The sequence below is a fragment of the Anomaloglossus baeobatrachus genome, chromosome 3 (genome assembly GCF_048569485.1).
Source record: "Anomaloglossus baeobatrachus isolate aAnoBae1 chromosome 3, aAnoBae1.hap1, whole genome shotgun sequence".
NCBI lineage: Eukaryota > Metazoa > Chordata > Amphibia > Anura > Aromobatidae > Anomaloglossus > Anomaloglossus baeobatrachus.
The window spans coordinates 695,120,088-695,137,138 of NC_134355.1; the positions used below are offsets into that span (position 1 = coordinate 695,120,088).

The following is a 17,051-nucleotide window of genomic DNA, read 5'->3' on the forward strand; positions in this document are numbered from 1 at the left end:
TGTGCATGTATAATGCACCTGAACTCTTTATTTTTGGGAAAAGTCTGTGTTCGGTATGAATACTGAACCTCGGGTTCACTCATCTCTAGTGTTTAATACTTATTTCCCTCACTGTACTTGCCTACCGATGCGGTCTTCAGGATCTAGCGACATTCTTCACCACTCCTCTGTGACGTCACTTCGATTGCGACTAACCGTCTCACTCTATACCCTATGCGTGACCCAGAAGTGACACTTACAATATAAGCCTTCAAGCTGTAAGTCTCGTTCTGACGCCGCTTAGGCCTACTTTGTGAAAGTCACTTCCAGGTCAGGCACAGCGTAGCGTAACCTGGACAGTCTGCACAGCGGTGACAGGAGGAGAAGATTCTGGAAAAAGCAGCGGTAGGTGAGCAGATTAATACACACACACTACATTACATGCGCATACACACACATTTAATGAATAAACAATTAGTAGGAGTGCTTCTTTAAGGTCAGAGGAGGTGTCTGAATTTGGACGTTTATCAATCACACTTATCACATATCCAGTTATACGTCAAACACTGACTTTAGGGCCCTTTTACTGTAGAGCCCACAGAAGGGTAAAATTAAGTTCTTGGATCCAGTATTTAAATTTTAACTTTCCCCCATGTACCGTTTATAATATTGATGTCTTCTATGGCAGGGACCCTTTAGCACCAGGACCTGAATGAGACTGCTACATCTGCCTCCAGTAGACGTACGGTACAATGCCATAAGAAACAAAAACCACAAATTCTATTCTTCTCCCACATTCTTACAGGCTGAACAGGTTTTGATATGCCAGAACAGGATCCTCTAAATTAGGGCTTAATGATTTCCCAAAAACAATGGGGCCATGAAAAAACACTCTGAACTTAGTCATATGCATGTCAAAGTGTCCAATGGTAGGAATCTGGAGATGTTTGCCATTAACCGTTATTGTCAAGGATTGGCATGACTTTATGGCTGGAAATTTGTACCGATCTTTGTACAAAATATTTTGAATCAGACTTGAAATGAACTTTGGTGAAATTAAGGAATCTCCACACTATGTTTCAATTCAAGATCCCACTCTCCCCAGAAAAGACCCCTAGTCCCGAATCTTTTCTACTAGAAGTTCTGCAGCCTACTGCCTAGATGGGTCCGCTGGTGAGTCTTTAGATGATGTGACTGGACGAAACTCTTAGAGCACTGGGTGCACTTGTAGGGTCGTTCTCCTGTGTGAATTCGCTGATGAACCTTCAAGATCGAGTTCTTGATGAACTTTTTACCGCACACGGTGCACTGGTACGGCTTTTCTCCAGTGTGAACTCTCTGGTGAACCATGAGCTCATAGGGTTGTCGGAATGTCTTCACGCAGTGACGGCAGTGGTATGGTCTTCCCCCTGTGTGACCAATCTGGTGTCTTAAGAAACGGGATAAGTCTGAGAAAGTTTTAGGACATTCACTGCACTCATATGGCCTGTCTCTTCTGTGCTGGGGCAGAGGAGATAGGATGCCAACGTGATTGTGCAAACTGCTCCACCGATAGAGTGAGCCGTTGATGAAGCAATGTGTGTCAGCTGGCTCATCCACAGTCGTCATCTCTTCTCTGTTCTCTGTAAATATAAGACACCACTCTGTTATAGAGTATACACTCCCAGCCCATTCAGGCCCCCAAAGCTACAAAGAAGAAAATCCGTTGTATGATTTGGCATGATTGGGCAAACCTGGTCACAGTTTAATAACCTGGAATGGTTTGGGTGTGACTGGACAAACTGGTGCACCTTTCTAACACATTAGCTGACTTGGGCATGGTTTAGGCATATCTGGCCATCAAGCCAGACCTGGACATGACTTGGGCACGGCTGAGTATGAATAGTGTTGAACTGACTAGTTTAGGCAGTAATGGCTGAACTTGGCCTTGGCTTAGGTAGACGAGTTTAGGTGGACATGGACATATGAGCTAAAATCAGGCACCAGCTTACTACATAAGATTGGGATATCATTGGGTTTTACTGGGTATAGTTTGGACAGACATATGCATCCTGGAAGCATAAGTATGCTGTTGGCAGGTTTGGAGGTAATGGTTATGGTGTCTTTTCATTCACCTTGGTTGGAATATTCGGCAGTTTCTGTATCTTCCGAGGTTTGGTTTATCCAAATGTCTGTCATCTCTTGTATCCTGGAAGCTGAATTACTGTCTATGGAGCAAGAGAGAAGAGCAGAAGATAAATTATCTGCAGGATAATAGTCAAAAGGGGCAAAAGTCGTCTTGGAGAGGAGTCAGCAACCGAATTTGTCACTTTAAGTCGACCTTTAACCATTAGACATCAATAGCACTTGATTCTTATTGTCCTGATTTTACCAAAATATGCTTTAAAGAAACTCTCCAATCCTTACAGATCATTTTAATTCACTTAGCTGACCCAAGGTCCTGAACTTAGCACTCGGCTCTTTTTAAAGGGTTGCCGTCTCTCACTATTTTCTTAGTTTACAATCAAAGTATGGATGCAAATCAGGTCAGTGGAACGAAGAATCAAAAATAACAATGAGCACCAAGACCCCTTTCATTACGGGGGTAGAAAGCATAACAAGGCTGTGGTTTTCTTTTCATTACCATTTTCCATTGGTAAGATCAAAGATGGTTTTATTAATGAAAAAGAAGGGAATGTCCAACATCAGGGCCTTGATAATGCTATGATCAAATGTCTTGGCTGTGTGCACCAACAATAAATCTCCATACTTTAAATAGAAGGCTTGATTTAAAGTAAATGAACCATAGAAGGATTATATCTCCGTCACAATATAATCAGCACCAACTGATGACTATTACCATAATTTTACACATCAGAATCGCATTCCAGGATGTAACACCATTAGTCTATTACATTGTCAGCTGGTAAATAGTTTGATAGGGAAAATCACTGCAGCAGGCTAATCCGCAGAGAGCCAAACCAAATGTAGAACCAAAACTTCCCCTCAACTAAAGCCAAGAATAAAAAAAAATGTCCATCCCATGAAGAACCTAGCTCCAAGCTAGGCTTCACCTTATGGAAAACCAAACTTCAACCCATGAAGAGCCAAATTCCAACCCATGAAGAACAAGACTCCACCGCATAAAGAACCAGACTCCACTGCATAAAGAAACATTCTTCAGTCCATGAAGAACCAAACTCCATAAAGAACCACTCTTCAGCCCATGAAGAACCAAATTCCAACCCATGAAGAATGAAACTCCACCGCATAAACAACCACTCTTCAGCCCATGAAGAACCAAATTCCAAGCCATGAAGAATGAAACTCCATCGCATACAGAACCAAACTCCACTGCATAAAGATCCAAACTCCAACCCCTGAAAAACAACTCTCCAGCCCATGAAGCATTACATCTCATTAGGGAGATTGGAGCACACAAATTGGGTTGAAAACATTCACAAAATATTTCTGTGTAATCAGTAAGCAGTCATAGTGAATATAAATGTGAGATATTGGTTGTGACTCCAGGATCATGTGACACATTGGGCCAGGCAGGAGTTGCTGAATTCACCACCACTTGGGCATGTATAGGATAGGCTAAAGACGACAAAAAAACTGGGTCTTTAACCGCTAGCTACATCATCAAATATGTACTGGATGATGGGCAGGACAAGTGCCAACTTTAAGACAGAAAACGATATATTTTCCAAGGTGGCCAGCTAACGTTTGTAAGCCCTTATCTTGACCTGAAATTAGCTCCGTGGTCCCTGCTATAAAGCCCAGAGCTAGTAGTACTTAAATAATCAAACAGTGCATCAGAAAAGACAAGTTGAGCAGAGAGGATCACAAACGAGTGGTGCCCTAGGACAGAATGGTGAATACTGGCCATTTTATTGTCATAGTGTTGGAGATGCTGAAGCCACTAGAAATGAGGCCCATATGACCACAATCCTGTCCAAGTCTAAAATTAGTACAGACTAGATCTCTGTCTGGCACATTATGGCAGGTACCATCAGTTGCGCACAAATTTCACTAGTCAGATGGGCAACTAGAGCAGTAACCCTGGCAGGGTAAATGAGCTTCTCTATCCTCATCCTACACATTAGGCACTTGTACCCTACTATATTCTGAAAAATGCCATGGTATTTAAGGGGACTCATCAGCTCACACAACGCTTTCTCTCCATCATTCGCTAAACACGAGAAATAAAAAAATTCTCATTTGTTTTTAAAACTTGTTTATTTTAAACAACAATCAAATATTTTTTTAATTCATAGACATTTCTAAAAAATAATCACCAGAACCCCCCCAAAAAACAATGAAAGTGAAACCGATATATTTATGAGGTTGGGTAAGGCGTTGACTAGGTAATTTTTCTTTTGGGAGGAACAGGCTGATCGGCACGGCTTATGGTCATCAACTGCCGCCGCAGACCTGTGTGGACATTGGGCTGCTCTGTGGTCCGATCATTGGGCGATGTACATGAGGAAGGGCGTATGACCTCAATGCCCCTTTGTATAATATTGCCCAGGGTGGCCAGTCCATCTGTCTGTTGGATCTGTAGAAGATTCAAAGAATATGCAATCTGAGACAAGATGGCATTCTGCTCCTGCATGAGGAGGTTAGACTCCCGTTGGTGAGAGGTCAGGTTGTGCAGAGTGCTGCTTATAGTGGACAACTGGTGGTGGTCACGTGGCTCGGGGCTTAACTCCGCAGAGGTCTCTCTTACTCCAATTACATCCGTGGGCTGATGCTGACTGTCTGGTGATATGATGGATGGTTCTTCTGAAGAGTCTTTACTGGAGTCCTCAGCTGCATCCTGGCATTGAGGAGAAAATCTGCAGGCCGCTTCTGAATGGACGCATTCGATGGGCTCTAAACACAGAAAAGTTATTGCGTTACTATAGGAAAGAATTGCAAGTCAATCAACTCTTCACATCGTTGTCAGGTTTCAACCATTCCTCTAATCCCAAGACAATTACAATTTCTACAAATCCTATATGATTGAGACACTGGCATCTTCTATGGCATCTTCACTCATTTCATTCCATTCGTCCCAACATGCAGTCCTATAATCTTACTGGATCAGGTAGCATGTAGGATTAGAAATTCTGGCTATAACATAATTCTTTTGTTGTCATGTTTCTGTAATCCTAGACCTTCATCTTCACCATCTCTGACAATCTCTCCAATCCTATAACTCCAAAGTCTGGATTCAACTAATATTATTATTGCAAATCTTTCTTTAAAAGGGTATTCCCATCTTGTACATTTATGGTGTAGTGACAGGACACGCCACAAATGAGTGATACCTTTGCCGAGAAAGTGAGAATTCTCCAAGCTCCGATAGAAAGGAATGGGACAAGCTGCACAAAGACAACCACTACTTCATTCCTGACGACAGGGCCTACTTTTCTTCATAGATGAAAGTCATATCCTTTAAATAAATGCCATAAATGCTCCAGATGGGACAACTCTCTAATGCAGCTAAATCCCAGTGACCTGCACAATTCCCCTTTATTCTGCTGGAGTCACAGTTCATAACATTAAAGGGGTTGCCCACTACTAGGACAATCTCCCAGATGTTCTATGCTTCCCTTCAGTGTTGGTCCCGTTCCAGCGTTTTGATGTCACACGAGCCCAGTGTCCAATCAGCATCTGCTTTGGCCTCCCTGCCTTCGGACGAAACAAGCAATCAACAGGAAGTGAGCACAGCCACAGCGCTCACTTCCTGTTGATTAACTCGTTTGGTCCAAGAGACAGAAGGTGGCACTGATTGACACAGCGCTCGTGTGACGTCACAAGAGCGAGACTTATGGAGCTCAAACTGTGTCACCACTGGAAAAGCGCCGGTGTGGAAAGTCAGTATAGGCTTTATTATTTTACCTGGGAACATAGGGAATCAGAAGGGGTTGTTCTAGTAGTGGACAATCCTTTTAAGCTTCTCTCATTCCAGTATTTCCACAATCCCGTGTATGTCAGTGACCCCCATTATTTTCAGTTCCTTCCCTCCCTCTACCACAATGTCAAATATTTCACATATTGTACTTCCACACATTATAATTCTTGATGTTCATCCTTGCCTGTACGAGCTGTTGAGATGAACCCCAACTTTACGACTCCTAACTCTGGCTATGCAGTAGAGACTTTCTTTTTGAATGACTGGTTGACCTGTGAAGGTCGATATCTTGGTCAACAATGTGCAATGCCTTGTTACAATGGCAAAACACACTGGCGGCCGTTACGGTGATCTGTGTCCTGGTTTGGATCTCCACTGATGGCATAAAGATTTGTTTTGCATAACCAAACTGCTGAACGCAAGCCAGCAAAATTGGAAAAATTTACTGACATCTTGTTCAATCAAATCACAAAAAGGTGCAAATTGGCAAAAAAAAATAATATTGATTGAAATCAACCTTTTTGGCTGCTAAAAACTTCTATTATATCAGACTACCTTAGGTCCAGAAGGAACAAGGATTTCCTAAATACATACTGAATCCTGCACAGCCCTTTGTTAGTTACAATCTGCAGCCCACAGGTAACTTGTTTGAAGGAATAAATGCACTAGATACCAAAGAAATAATTATTATCCCTGTATTTTGTTGGTTTAAATTTATTTACAAACCCACTACAGGTACTTAATATTATCCCTTGTGTTTATATCTAGTGAGTTAATATCAACTGACTAGATAATAGAGATATAATTCTGAGCTTAGGCCCCAGAGATAATCTCATATACTTAGAAAGCATGAGTATCACTAAAGGTCCAGTCACACTAAGCAACTTACCAGCGATCCCAACAACGATAGGAATTGCTGGTAAGTTGCTAGGAGATTGCTGGTGAGATGTCACACTGCGACGCTCCAGCGATCCCACCAGCAACCTGACCTGGCAGGGATTGCTGGAGCGTGGCTACACGAGTTGCTGGTGAGCTCACCAGCAACCAGTGACCAGCCCCCAGCGCCGCGTGGAAGATGCTGCGCTTAGTAACTAAGGTAAATATCGGGTAACCAACCCGATATTTACCTTGGTTACCAGCGCACGGAGCTACACGTGCAGAGAGCAGGGAGCAGCGCACACTGAGCGCTGGCTCCCTGCTCTCCTAGTTACAGCACACATCGGGTTAATTACCCGATGTGTGCTGCAGCTAAATGTGCACAGAGCAGGGAGCAGCGCACAATGCTTAGCGCTGGCTCCCTGCTCTCCTAGCTACAGCACACATCGGGTTAATTAACCCGATGTGTCCTGCAGCTACATGTGCACAGAGCAGGAGCCGGCACTGACAGTGAGAGCGGCGGAGGCTGGTAACAAAGGTAAATATCGGGTAACCAAGGACAGGGCTTCTTGGTTACCCGATGTTTACTGTGGTTACCAGCCTCCGCAGAAGCCGGCTCCTGCTGCCTGCACATTTAGTTGTTGCTGTCTCGCTGTCACACACAGCTATCTGTGCTTCACAGCGGGACAGCAACAACTAAAAAATGGCCCAGGACATTCAGCAACAACCAACGACCTCACAGCAGGGGCCAGGTTGTTGCTGGATGTCACACACAGCAACATCGCTAGCAACGTCACAAAAGTTGTCCGTTAGCAGCGATGTTGCTAGCGATGTTGCTTAGTGTGACGGGGCCTTTAAACCCTCAGAGACACCAGGAATATTAATATTATCTTAATAGAAGTCCTAGTTAGTATATCTAACCCTCTCGATACCAAAAATATAATTATCCTAGGAGAAAATATGTAGCATATGTAATGCCAGCATCCCTGCACAGCTCTTCTCTGCTCCTTGCCTCTGCTCCATTCGGAGAGCTTCCTTGGCCCCGAGTTACCACGGACCAAAATCTGCACACGTCGCGCTGGTCTCCTGGTATGATCCTTAGCACATGCTCCCTGCCTATTAAAGGGACAAGGCGTGCACATTCTAAAATGTCCCCAGCCTATGGCTAGGAGTCTGTGTATTTAAGGCACCTTCCCCTGTAGAGAAGTGCCTGAGCAATTAGGTTCCTTGTGTGCCTAGACCTGCTAGTACTCTAGTCTGTTGTTCCTATCCCGTATACAGTACTCACTCTGTCCCGCCTGCCCTTCTGTTCTGTTCCTCAATCCTTGACTCTTGGGTCAGCTCCTGCAGTACAGAGGACTGCCCTGCAGTGGTAGCTCATGTCCAACGGCAGCCCAGTCCATTCTCATCATCAGAAGTTCTGACTTCTTAAGTCATGATTAAGAGCAAGTCTATTGCTCGAAACACATAGACGGACATCTGGTCTACATATGCTTTAAAGATGAAGTTGTCATACTGTTTTTAAGGATTTTTTTTTCATTAAAGCTATGTTTTAAACTTATTAAGCAGATGCTGGATTTTTCCTACCAATTTTCTGCAGTGAGTCCACACCCAGTAGAGTGACAGCTTGCTCAGGCTATGGACCGCGCTGACTCCAATCCCCCTCTGCTCTCAGAATTATTTTGTTGACCCGCCAACGAAAAACAGCAAGATCAAATCCTATCCATCCTGCAAATGGTGAATGTCCGTTTGAACGACCTGACCACAGTCGCACCCCTACTCCACCAGTCCTTGCCGGCACCAGCCCCGGCTGTTACTGCCCAGTCTGTCCTATTCGCTCATGGATCCAGTCCACTTCTGTCTGCCCCTCCACAACTCAACGGTGATTCTAACCTATGCCGAGGTTTCATCAATCAGTGCACATTGCATTTTGAACTGCTGGCCCAACAGTTCACCTGAGGCTGGTTTCAGACGTTTGTGTTTCAGGTACGTGTGACATCCGTTTTTAACACGGATGCCACACGTACCCATGTTATTATTTGCTGTTACTCACACGTCCGTGTTTTCACACGGACCGTGTGACCCCGCACGCACACACTCAGGCATGTCCGTTATTTCTCCGGCAGCACGGGTGTCACACGGATCGCGAACTGATGTGATCCGTGTGACATCAGTGTGACACGTACCGGAGTAAACACGGGTCTTTTTAATAAAAATATTTTCTATATTTAGCGATGCTCTCTCCGGCTCTGCTGCCTCCCGCTCCTGACCCCAGCTCATTATACTCACTGAATATTCAGTGCCCTGTGGAGCTGGAAGCAGGAGCAGCAGGGGGACATCAGTGCCGGAGAACCGCACCGCTGGGTGGGTATACAGCAGAGTGTGTGTGTGGGTGTGTTCAGTGTATACATGCATGTGCACTGTGTGTATGTGCTCGGTGTATCGATGTGTGTCTGCTATGTGTATATACATATGTGTTTATATGTGCTTAGTGGATACGTGTGTGTAGTGAGAACCTGGAAGCCGGAGCATAACGGGAACAGCATCGGGGACTCATCACAGTTCCTAATGAACTCTGATGAACCTGTGAAGCTGTAGCGCGGGTGTCATCAGGATGTCATCAGAGTTCATTGGGAACTCCGATGACCTCCTGGATGTCCCTTTACTTGCAGAATACTCACCTGTCCCCGCGTTGCTGTCCTCGGTGATGCTGTACCCAGCGCTGTCCCAAGTGCTGCTCCAGGTTCCAGGTCCTGAGTGCGGTGAATAATCAATAAATATAATGAGCGGCGGTTAAGAGCGGGAGGCAGCAAAGCCGAAGAAAGCAGGTAAATATGGAAAATCTTTTTATTTCACAGACCCGTATTTTCTCCGGTACCTGTGTCACATGTATGCAAACACTGATGTCACACGTGTGACACACGCGTGACACTCGTGTGACACATGTATTACACACACACATATGACATGTGTGACACACGTATGAAAATAACCATGCATGTGACATGTACCTGATTAAACACGGACGTCTGAAACTGGCCTCAGACCGAGCCAAGGTGGCCTTTAGAATGTCCCACTTGGACGGAAAGGCTCTTAACCTCCTTTGGGAGAAAGAAGACCCTATCACCTCGGACATTTGGGTCATCTTGGAGGCCTTCAGTAAGGTCTGATGTCTTGGGTTGCGTTTCCTCTGTAGCATTTTTCCTTCTCAGGCTGCATTAGGGTAGCCATTCTGTGGGACAATATGAGATATACTGTGGAATTCCGTACCTTTTCCTCTGAACTTAAATGGAATAAGGAGGCGCTGGTAGCCACCTTCTGGGAAGGTCTTTCCAGGAGGATGAAGGACGAATTGGCTGTGTATGATACCCCTGCTAATCTTGATGATCTAATTTCTCTGGCTATCCGGATCGATCTCAGATTCCAGGAATTGTCCATAGAGGTCACAAGTGAGAGAAGACTTCTAGAGACCGCTAACTTCTCAGTCATTTGTGACTGCTTCAGAACCGATGCAGGTAGACCGTGTTAAACTAACCTAGCAACAGGAACACAGTCGTGCCAAGGGCCTGTGCTATACTGCGGTAGCGTGGGACATCTCACCCGTTCAGGTTCCATGAAGTCAAAAACTTACAAGCCTAAGGCGGGCTTTGCACGCTGCGATGTCGCACGCGATAGTCTCCGCCCCCGTCGCAGGTACGATATCTTGTGATAGCTGGCGTAGCGAACATTATCGCTACGGCAGCTTCACATGCACTCACCTGCCCTGCGACCGTCGCTCTGGCCGGCGACCCGCCTCCTTCCTAAGGGGGCGGGTCGTGCAGCGTCATAGCGACGTCACACGGCAGGCGACCAATAGCGGCGGAGGGGCGGAGATGAGCAGGATGTAAACATCCCGCCCACCTCCTTCCTTCCGCATAGCCGCCGGCGGCAGGTAAGGAGATGTTCCTCGCTCCTGCGGCTTCATACACAGCGATGTGTGCTGCCGCAGGAACGAGGAACTACATCGTACCTGTCGCGGCACCGGCATTATGGAAATGTTTGAGAATACACCGATGATATGCTCGTTAAATGTATCATCTAGCATTTACACACTACGATGTCGAAAGTGACGCCGGATGTGCGTCACTTTCGATTTGACCCCACCGACATCGCACGTGCGATGTTGCAACGTGCAAAGCCGCCCTTAAGCCTGCTGGAAAGGTTGAAGTGGATGAAAATAATTCCTCTCCGCTGACTGACAGTTTTGTTTGGTGATACCTGATTCTATGAGATGGAACTATGGGATTCAGGATTGGCAGGAAATTTCCTGCAGCAAGCTGTGGTGCATTGGTATCAGATTTCTGTTCGATGCCTCCAGAGTCCTTTGATGGTGATGTCCATCGATGGAAGGGCCTTAACCAACTCCGTACACTTTGCTACTGAACAAGTGGAACTACAGATAGGAACTTTGCATACGAAGATGATCTCCATTCTGGGGCTTCCAAACTTGTCTCGCCCTCTCCTCCTGGGACTGCCTTGGCTCCGTACCATGAACCCGACAGACTGGAGCTTTAGAGAGGTGCTCTGTAGGGATCAATCCACTTACAAAGGGTGTCTTATCTCCATACAGGCAGTCCGACTTCCTGCAACGCTATGTAACCTACTGGGCTTGCTTCCTGTCAGGTCGGTCATTTGCGGACGTCTTCAACAAAGATGAAGACTGAGATGTTGCCTCCACACAGGCCATACGATTGTCTCAATTGCTTGCTTTCGGGCTCCTCGCCCCCTAAAGGCAGTATCTACCCTCTTTCACAGGTAGAGAACCAAGCCATGTCTGATTACGTCAAAAAGAATCTAACATGAGGGCTCATCTAAAAATTGTCTTCGTTGGCAGGAGCGGGTTTCTGCTTTGTGAAGAAAAAGGATAGAATTCTACGGCCTTGTATTAATTACAGAGGTCTCAACCGGATCATGGTGAAGAACAAAATATCCATTGCTAATATTCCCGGAATTGTTTGACCATCTAAGAGGGGCTAAGATCTTCACAACTTAATTTTAATTCTTCAAGGAGATAAATGGAAAAAACTGCTTTTAACAACCAGGACAGGTACTATGAATATCCTGTTATGCCATTTGGGCTCAGTAATGCTCCAGCTATTTTTAAAGGGTTCATAAATGACATCTTTAAAAACCTGCTCTACTCTTGCGTGGTTGTGTATATTGATGATATCTTGATCTTCTCACCAGATTGTACCCCTCATAGAAGGAACATCCACCAGGTCTTGCAAAGACTTAGGGAGAATCGACTATGTGCCAAATTTAAGAAGTGCATCTTTGAACAGTCTTCACTTCTTTTCCTAAGCTAAATTATCTCAGACACCAGTCTTAAGGTGGATCCTGAAAAAACTGTCATCAATTCTCATACGGTCCTGTCCTTCTAGCATTTAAGCAATTCAATGCTTTTTAGGATCTGCCAACTACTGCTGCTAATTTCTTATTTCTCGACTCTTATGCTCCGATCTCAATAATGACCTGCAAGGGTGCAAATCCGAAGATTTGGATTATGGAGGCTAACACTGTATTTCTCTCCCTAAAACAGACCTTCGCCTCTGCTGCCTTGCTTCATAAATGCGAGATGAAAAAACAGTTCTTCCTGGAGATAGATACTACATCTTCTGGAGCTGGGGCGGTACATAAGCAGAAGTCACCCTCTGGCTGAACGGTCACCTGTGGCTTTTTCTCCAAGCTTTCTCTGCTCCTGAGCGCAACTATTCGATTGGGGATCGAGAGTTGCTGGCAATAAAAATGGCTCCGGAGGAGTGGTGATACCTGCTGAAGGGTGCCATTCATCCAGTTATTATTTACGCAGATCATGAGAACCTAGCCTATCTTCAGTCTGCACAGAGGCTGAATCCGTGCCAAGCTAGATGATCTCTGTTCTTTGCTCGTTTTAACATCATCCTTCATTTTCGTCCAGCAGACAAAAGCATCAAGGCAGATGCACTCTCTAGTTCCTTTCCACCCACCAACCAGCGGCAGGAGCTCCAACACAAAATCGAGCCCACCAAAATGATTACTCTGGCTTCAGTGGACTTGTCACAAATTCCCCCTGGCAAGACTTTCATGTCTGAAGCTGATAGAAAGGAAATCTTATTGTGGGGTCACTCTTCTAAAATAGCTGTTCATGCTAGGCAGAGAAAGATCATTCAAATTACCACACGACATTACCGGTGGCCATCCATGTGAATGGACATTCTGGAATTCGTTTCTGCTTGCCCTTCTTGAACTCTGAATAAGACTCCCAAGCAACGACAGTCTGGATTGCTTCCACCACTTCCTGTTCCTATGGCTCCCTTGCAGCACATACCCTGTTTCCCCAAAAATAAGACACAGTCTGATATTTTTTGCCCCGACAAAAGCACTAGGTGTTATTTTCAGGGGAAACATGGTTGGGGGGTAAGTTTACCCCCCCCCCCCAAAAATGCAGATCCCCTTTCCAGGATCGTCATACTTACCAGATCCTGGGCATCTGCGTGGCTCCCAGGTCCTCCTGCGATCTCTGGTGGGAGCTCCAAGAAGGAATGCTGCGCGCCGTCCTCCCCTCCTTCTGGCCGACACTCACACATCAGATCACACACACGAGATCGCACATACAATCGCGCAGCGCACGCTCACCACATCCGGTGATATCACTTGTTTCCAGCCAGCAGGGGACTCTCTTCTCTTGTCTCTATGACGCGTTCCACCCACAGGTCCTGGAGCTCCACTGTACAGCTTCAGCGTCACAGGTTCTTATGCCGCCCAAAAGCAAATCAGTATAGCTAGATGTGGTGACTGTGTGTGTGCAATCTGATGTGTGATCTTTTGCGTGTGTGTGATCTGATGTGTATGGGTGTGCGTCCCAGCACAGGTCCTTGATGCGTTCCACTGCTCCCGGTCGGCGTCTGGTGAGTATGATCGCAGCATCTTCTCTCTTCGGTCTTCTTTCTTTTAGGGGTGTCTGCTGTCTATAATGAAGTGTCCTGCAGTATTCTTTAACTTTTTTTAGCTGCATGGACGCTTCATTATTGAACTGTGACTAAGTCTTATTTTCGGGGGTAAGGGGGGGGTGTTTTCTTATATTTAAGCCTTGTTAAAAACTCCCACTAGAGATTATTTTCAGGGAAACACAGTAGCAATAGATATTATTATGGATCTTCTGGTGTCCTCTGGGTTTTCCGTCATCTGGGTGGTAGTGGACCGCTTCTCAAAGATAGCTCACTTTATCCCACTGCCTGATCTCCCATCAGCTTTCGTGCTTGCAAAGGAGTTTATCTAGCATATCTGCCGTCTTCAAGGGTTCCATCTTCATATCGTGTCCGACAGGGGCATCCAGTTCACTTCCAGATTTTGGAGTGCCACTTGTAGACTTCGGAACATGTCCTTGGATTTATCATCCGCTTACCATTCAAAGTCCAACAGCCAGGTAGAGCGGATCAACCAGATTCTGACAACTTTTCTGCGGCATTTCACGAATGCGCACCACAAAGACTGGGATAAGCTATTGCCATATGTTAGCAAGGCTTCAATTAAGTCATCTTTATAGTTTATGGTCAGGAGCCTAACATACCTCTCTCTGTGTCAACTATCGCTCATATTCCAGCAGCAGACAGTTTCTCCAGGGCTTTCTCTAAAATCTGGGAGGTCACTAAAACTGCTCTTAAAAAATCTTCAGAGCAGATGAAGAAACATGCTGACAAAAGTAACAGACTAGATGCCTTTTACGTCTTGGGGATAAGGTATGGCTCTCCTCAAAATATACTCGACTCAGGGATCCATCCTAGAAGTTCGATCCATGCTTCATCGGTCCCTTCAAGATCATCAAGCAGATCAACACTGCATCCTACAAGTTTCTAACTGCTTTACGTGTGCCCAATTCCTTCCCTGTATCCTTACTGAAGCCAGTCATCATGAACCACTTCTTCAAAGATCCTTGCTTGAAGCCTATTTCGGTCTGTTCTGAAAATGTCTTTGAAGTGCAGAATATCTTGGCTATGAAGAAGGATAAAAGTAAAACTATTCCTGGTTGACTGGAAAGGATTTGCTCCCGTAAAGAGGTTGTGGGAACCCAGAGAGAAAAGAAGGCACCAATTCTTTTGAAGAAATTTTTGGGAGGCATGGAGAAGAAAGGACATAAAAAGGGGGTACTGTAACACCAGCGTCCTTGCACTGCCCTGTGGTATCTCCCTGGCAGGGATGTTGAGATGTTCACCGCCGCAGCTGGCCGTCAGAGTTCTCTCGGCTCCTTGCCTTTGCTCCGTCTTGGGAGGCTTATCGCGCAGATTTCTTAGTATAAAGGCCGCTTTACACGCTGCGATATCGTGACCGATATCGCTAGCGTGGGTACCCACCCCCATCGGTTGTGCGACACAGGCAAAATCGCTGCCCGTGGCGCACAACATCGCCCAGACCCGGCACGCTACTTACCTGCCCTGCGACGTTGCTGTGACCGGCGAAACGCCTCCTTTATAAGGGGGCAGTTCGTTCAGCGTCACAGCGACGTCACAGCTGTGTCACTGAACCGCCGCCCAATAGAAGCGGAGGGGCGGAGATTAGCGGGACGAACATCCAGCCCACCTTCTTTCTTCCGCATTGCGGGCGGGAGGCAGGTAAGGAGAGTTTCCTCGTTCCTGCGGTGTCACACGGAGCGATGTGTGCTGCCACAGGAACGAGGAACAATTTTGTTACTGCTGCAGCAACGATATTAGAGAATGGACCCCCATGTCACCGATGAGCAATTTTGCACGTTTTTGCAATGATGCAAAATCGCTGAAAGGTGTCACACGCAACGGCATCGCTAAAGCGACCGGATGTGCGTCTCAAATTCTGTGACCCCAACGAGATCGCTTGAGCGATATCGCAGCGTGAAAAGCGGCCTTTATGTTTAGGGCACACGCGTGCTCCCTGCTTCAAAGGAATAGCGTGCGCACATTCTGAAATGTTGCCAGCTTATGACTGGGAGTCTTAGTGTATTTAAGGCTCGTTCCCCTTTAGAGAGGTGCCTGAGCAATTAGGTTCCTAGAGTGATTGTACCTGCTAGTACTCTAGTCTGTTGTTCCCATCTAGTCTAGTCATTCTCTGGTTCAGTTTCCTTCAGATTGCGCCGATCCAGTCCTGCTTGTCTCCAGTACCCGCTCTGGCCTGCCTGCCATTCCATACCTGTGCCCCTGACCCTTGGGTCAGCTACTGCAGTATCAGGAACTGCCCTGGAGTGCTACCTAGTGTCTACTGGTAGCCCAGTCCATCCTCACCATCAGAGGATTTGGTAAAAACCCAGTAGGCACTTAAGCGGGCTTTACACGCAGCGACATCGCTAGCGATGTTGCTGGTGAAAGCACCCGCCCCCATCGGTTGTGCGTCATGGGCAAATCGCTGCCAGTGGCGCACAACATTGCTAGGAGCCGTCACATGTACTTCCCTGCTTAGCGACGTCAATGTAGCCGGCGAACCGCCTCCTTTCTAACTGGGCGATCGTTCAGTGTCACAGCGGCATCACTAAGCGGCCGCCCAATAGAAGCGGAGGGGCGGAGATGAGCGGGCGGAACATCCCGCCCACCTTCTTCCTTCCTCATTGCGGGCGGCCGCAGGTACGGTGGTGTCATACATAGCGATGTATGCTGCCGCAGGAACGATGAACAACCTGCGTCCTGCAACAGCAACGATAATCGGGATTAGAACGACTGGTCAACGATCAACAATTAGGTGAGTAATTTTGATTGTTAACAGTCGTTCGTGAGTTTCACATGCAACGACGTCGCTAACGAGGCCGGATGTGCGTCACGAATTCCGTGACCCCAACGACATCTCGTTAGTGATGTCGTTGCGTGTAAAGCCCGCTTTAGTCACACCCCTCCAGGGTGAGACCGTTACGTGGTGCAAGGATCCACACCCGATAGTGTGATAGTATAAATAATGCACTAAACATCAGGGATATTAATATTAACCCTCTGCACTCCAGGAATACTGTATTATAGTGTAAAATATGGGTAGTATTATCAAACCTCTAAACATCAGGGATAGCATTACTAGCACACTAGAAAATATAAGTAGTATTACTAATACTCTAGACAGTGATATTCCTTCCAGACTCAAAAACATATACAGACCCATATACTGTTAACCTACTAGAAAACATGTTTAGCATTACTAATTCCCCAGACATCAGGGCTATTGTTATTATCTAACTAGAAAACATGAGTAGTATTTTTTATCCCTCTGGATAATACATTTTAAAACATGGGTAGTATTACTAACCCTCTAGAGACAGGGATATTATATTATATAGGGTAATTATGCT

At 46.0% G+C, this 17,051-nt stretch overlaps 1 protein-coding gene across 6 annotated transcripts in view; it reads right to left on the reverse strand.

Annotated features, from left to right (window-relative positions):
* Positions 1-482: 482 nt before the first annotated feature.
* The window catches only part of LOC142297092 (uncharacterized), an 86,848-nt gene continuing 70,279 nt past the window's right edge, over positions 483-17,051 (reverse strand). For 5 of the 6 annotated variants that reach the window (XM_075341346.1, XM_075341343.1, XM_075341344.1 and 2 more), the window contains one exon: positions 4,182-4,836. In XM_075341346.1, the coding sequence (XP_075197461.1) occupies positions 4,325-4,836 (512 nt within the window). In that variant the 3' untranslated portion in view covers positions 4,182-4,324. Of the gene's footprint in view, positions 1,602-2,093; positions 2,187-4,181; positions 4,837-17,051 lie in introns of those variants that run through there. The other variant, XM_075341347.1, reaches the window with a different exon arrangement.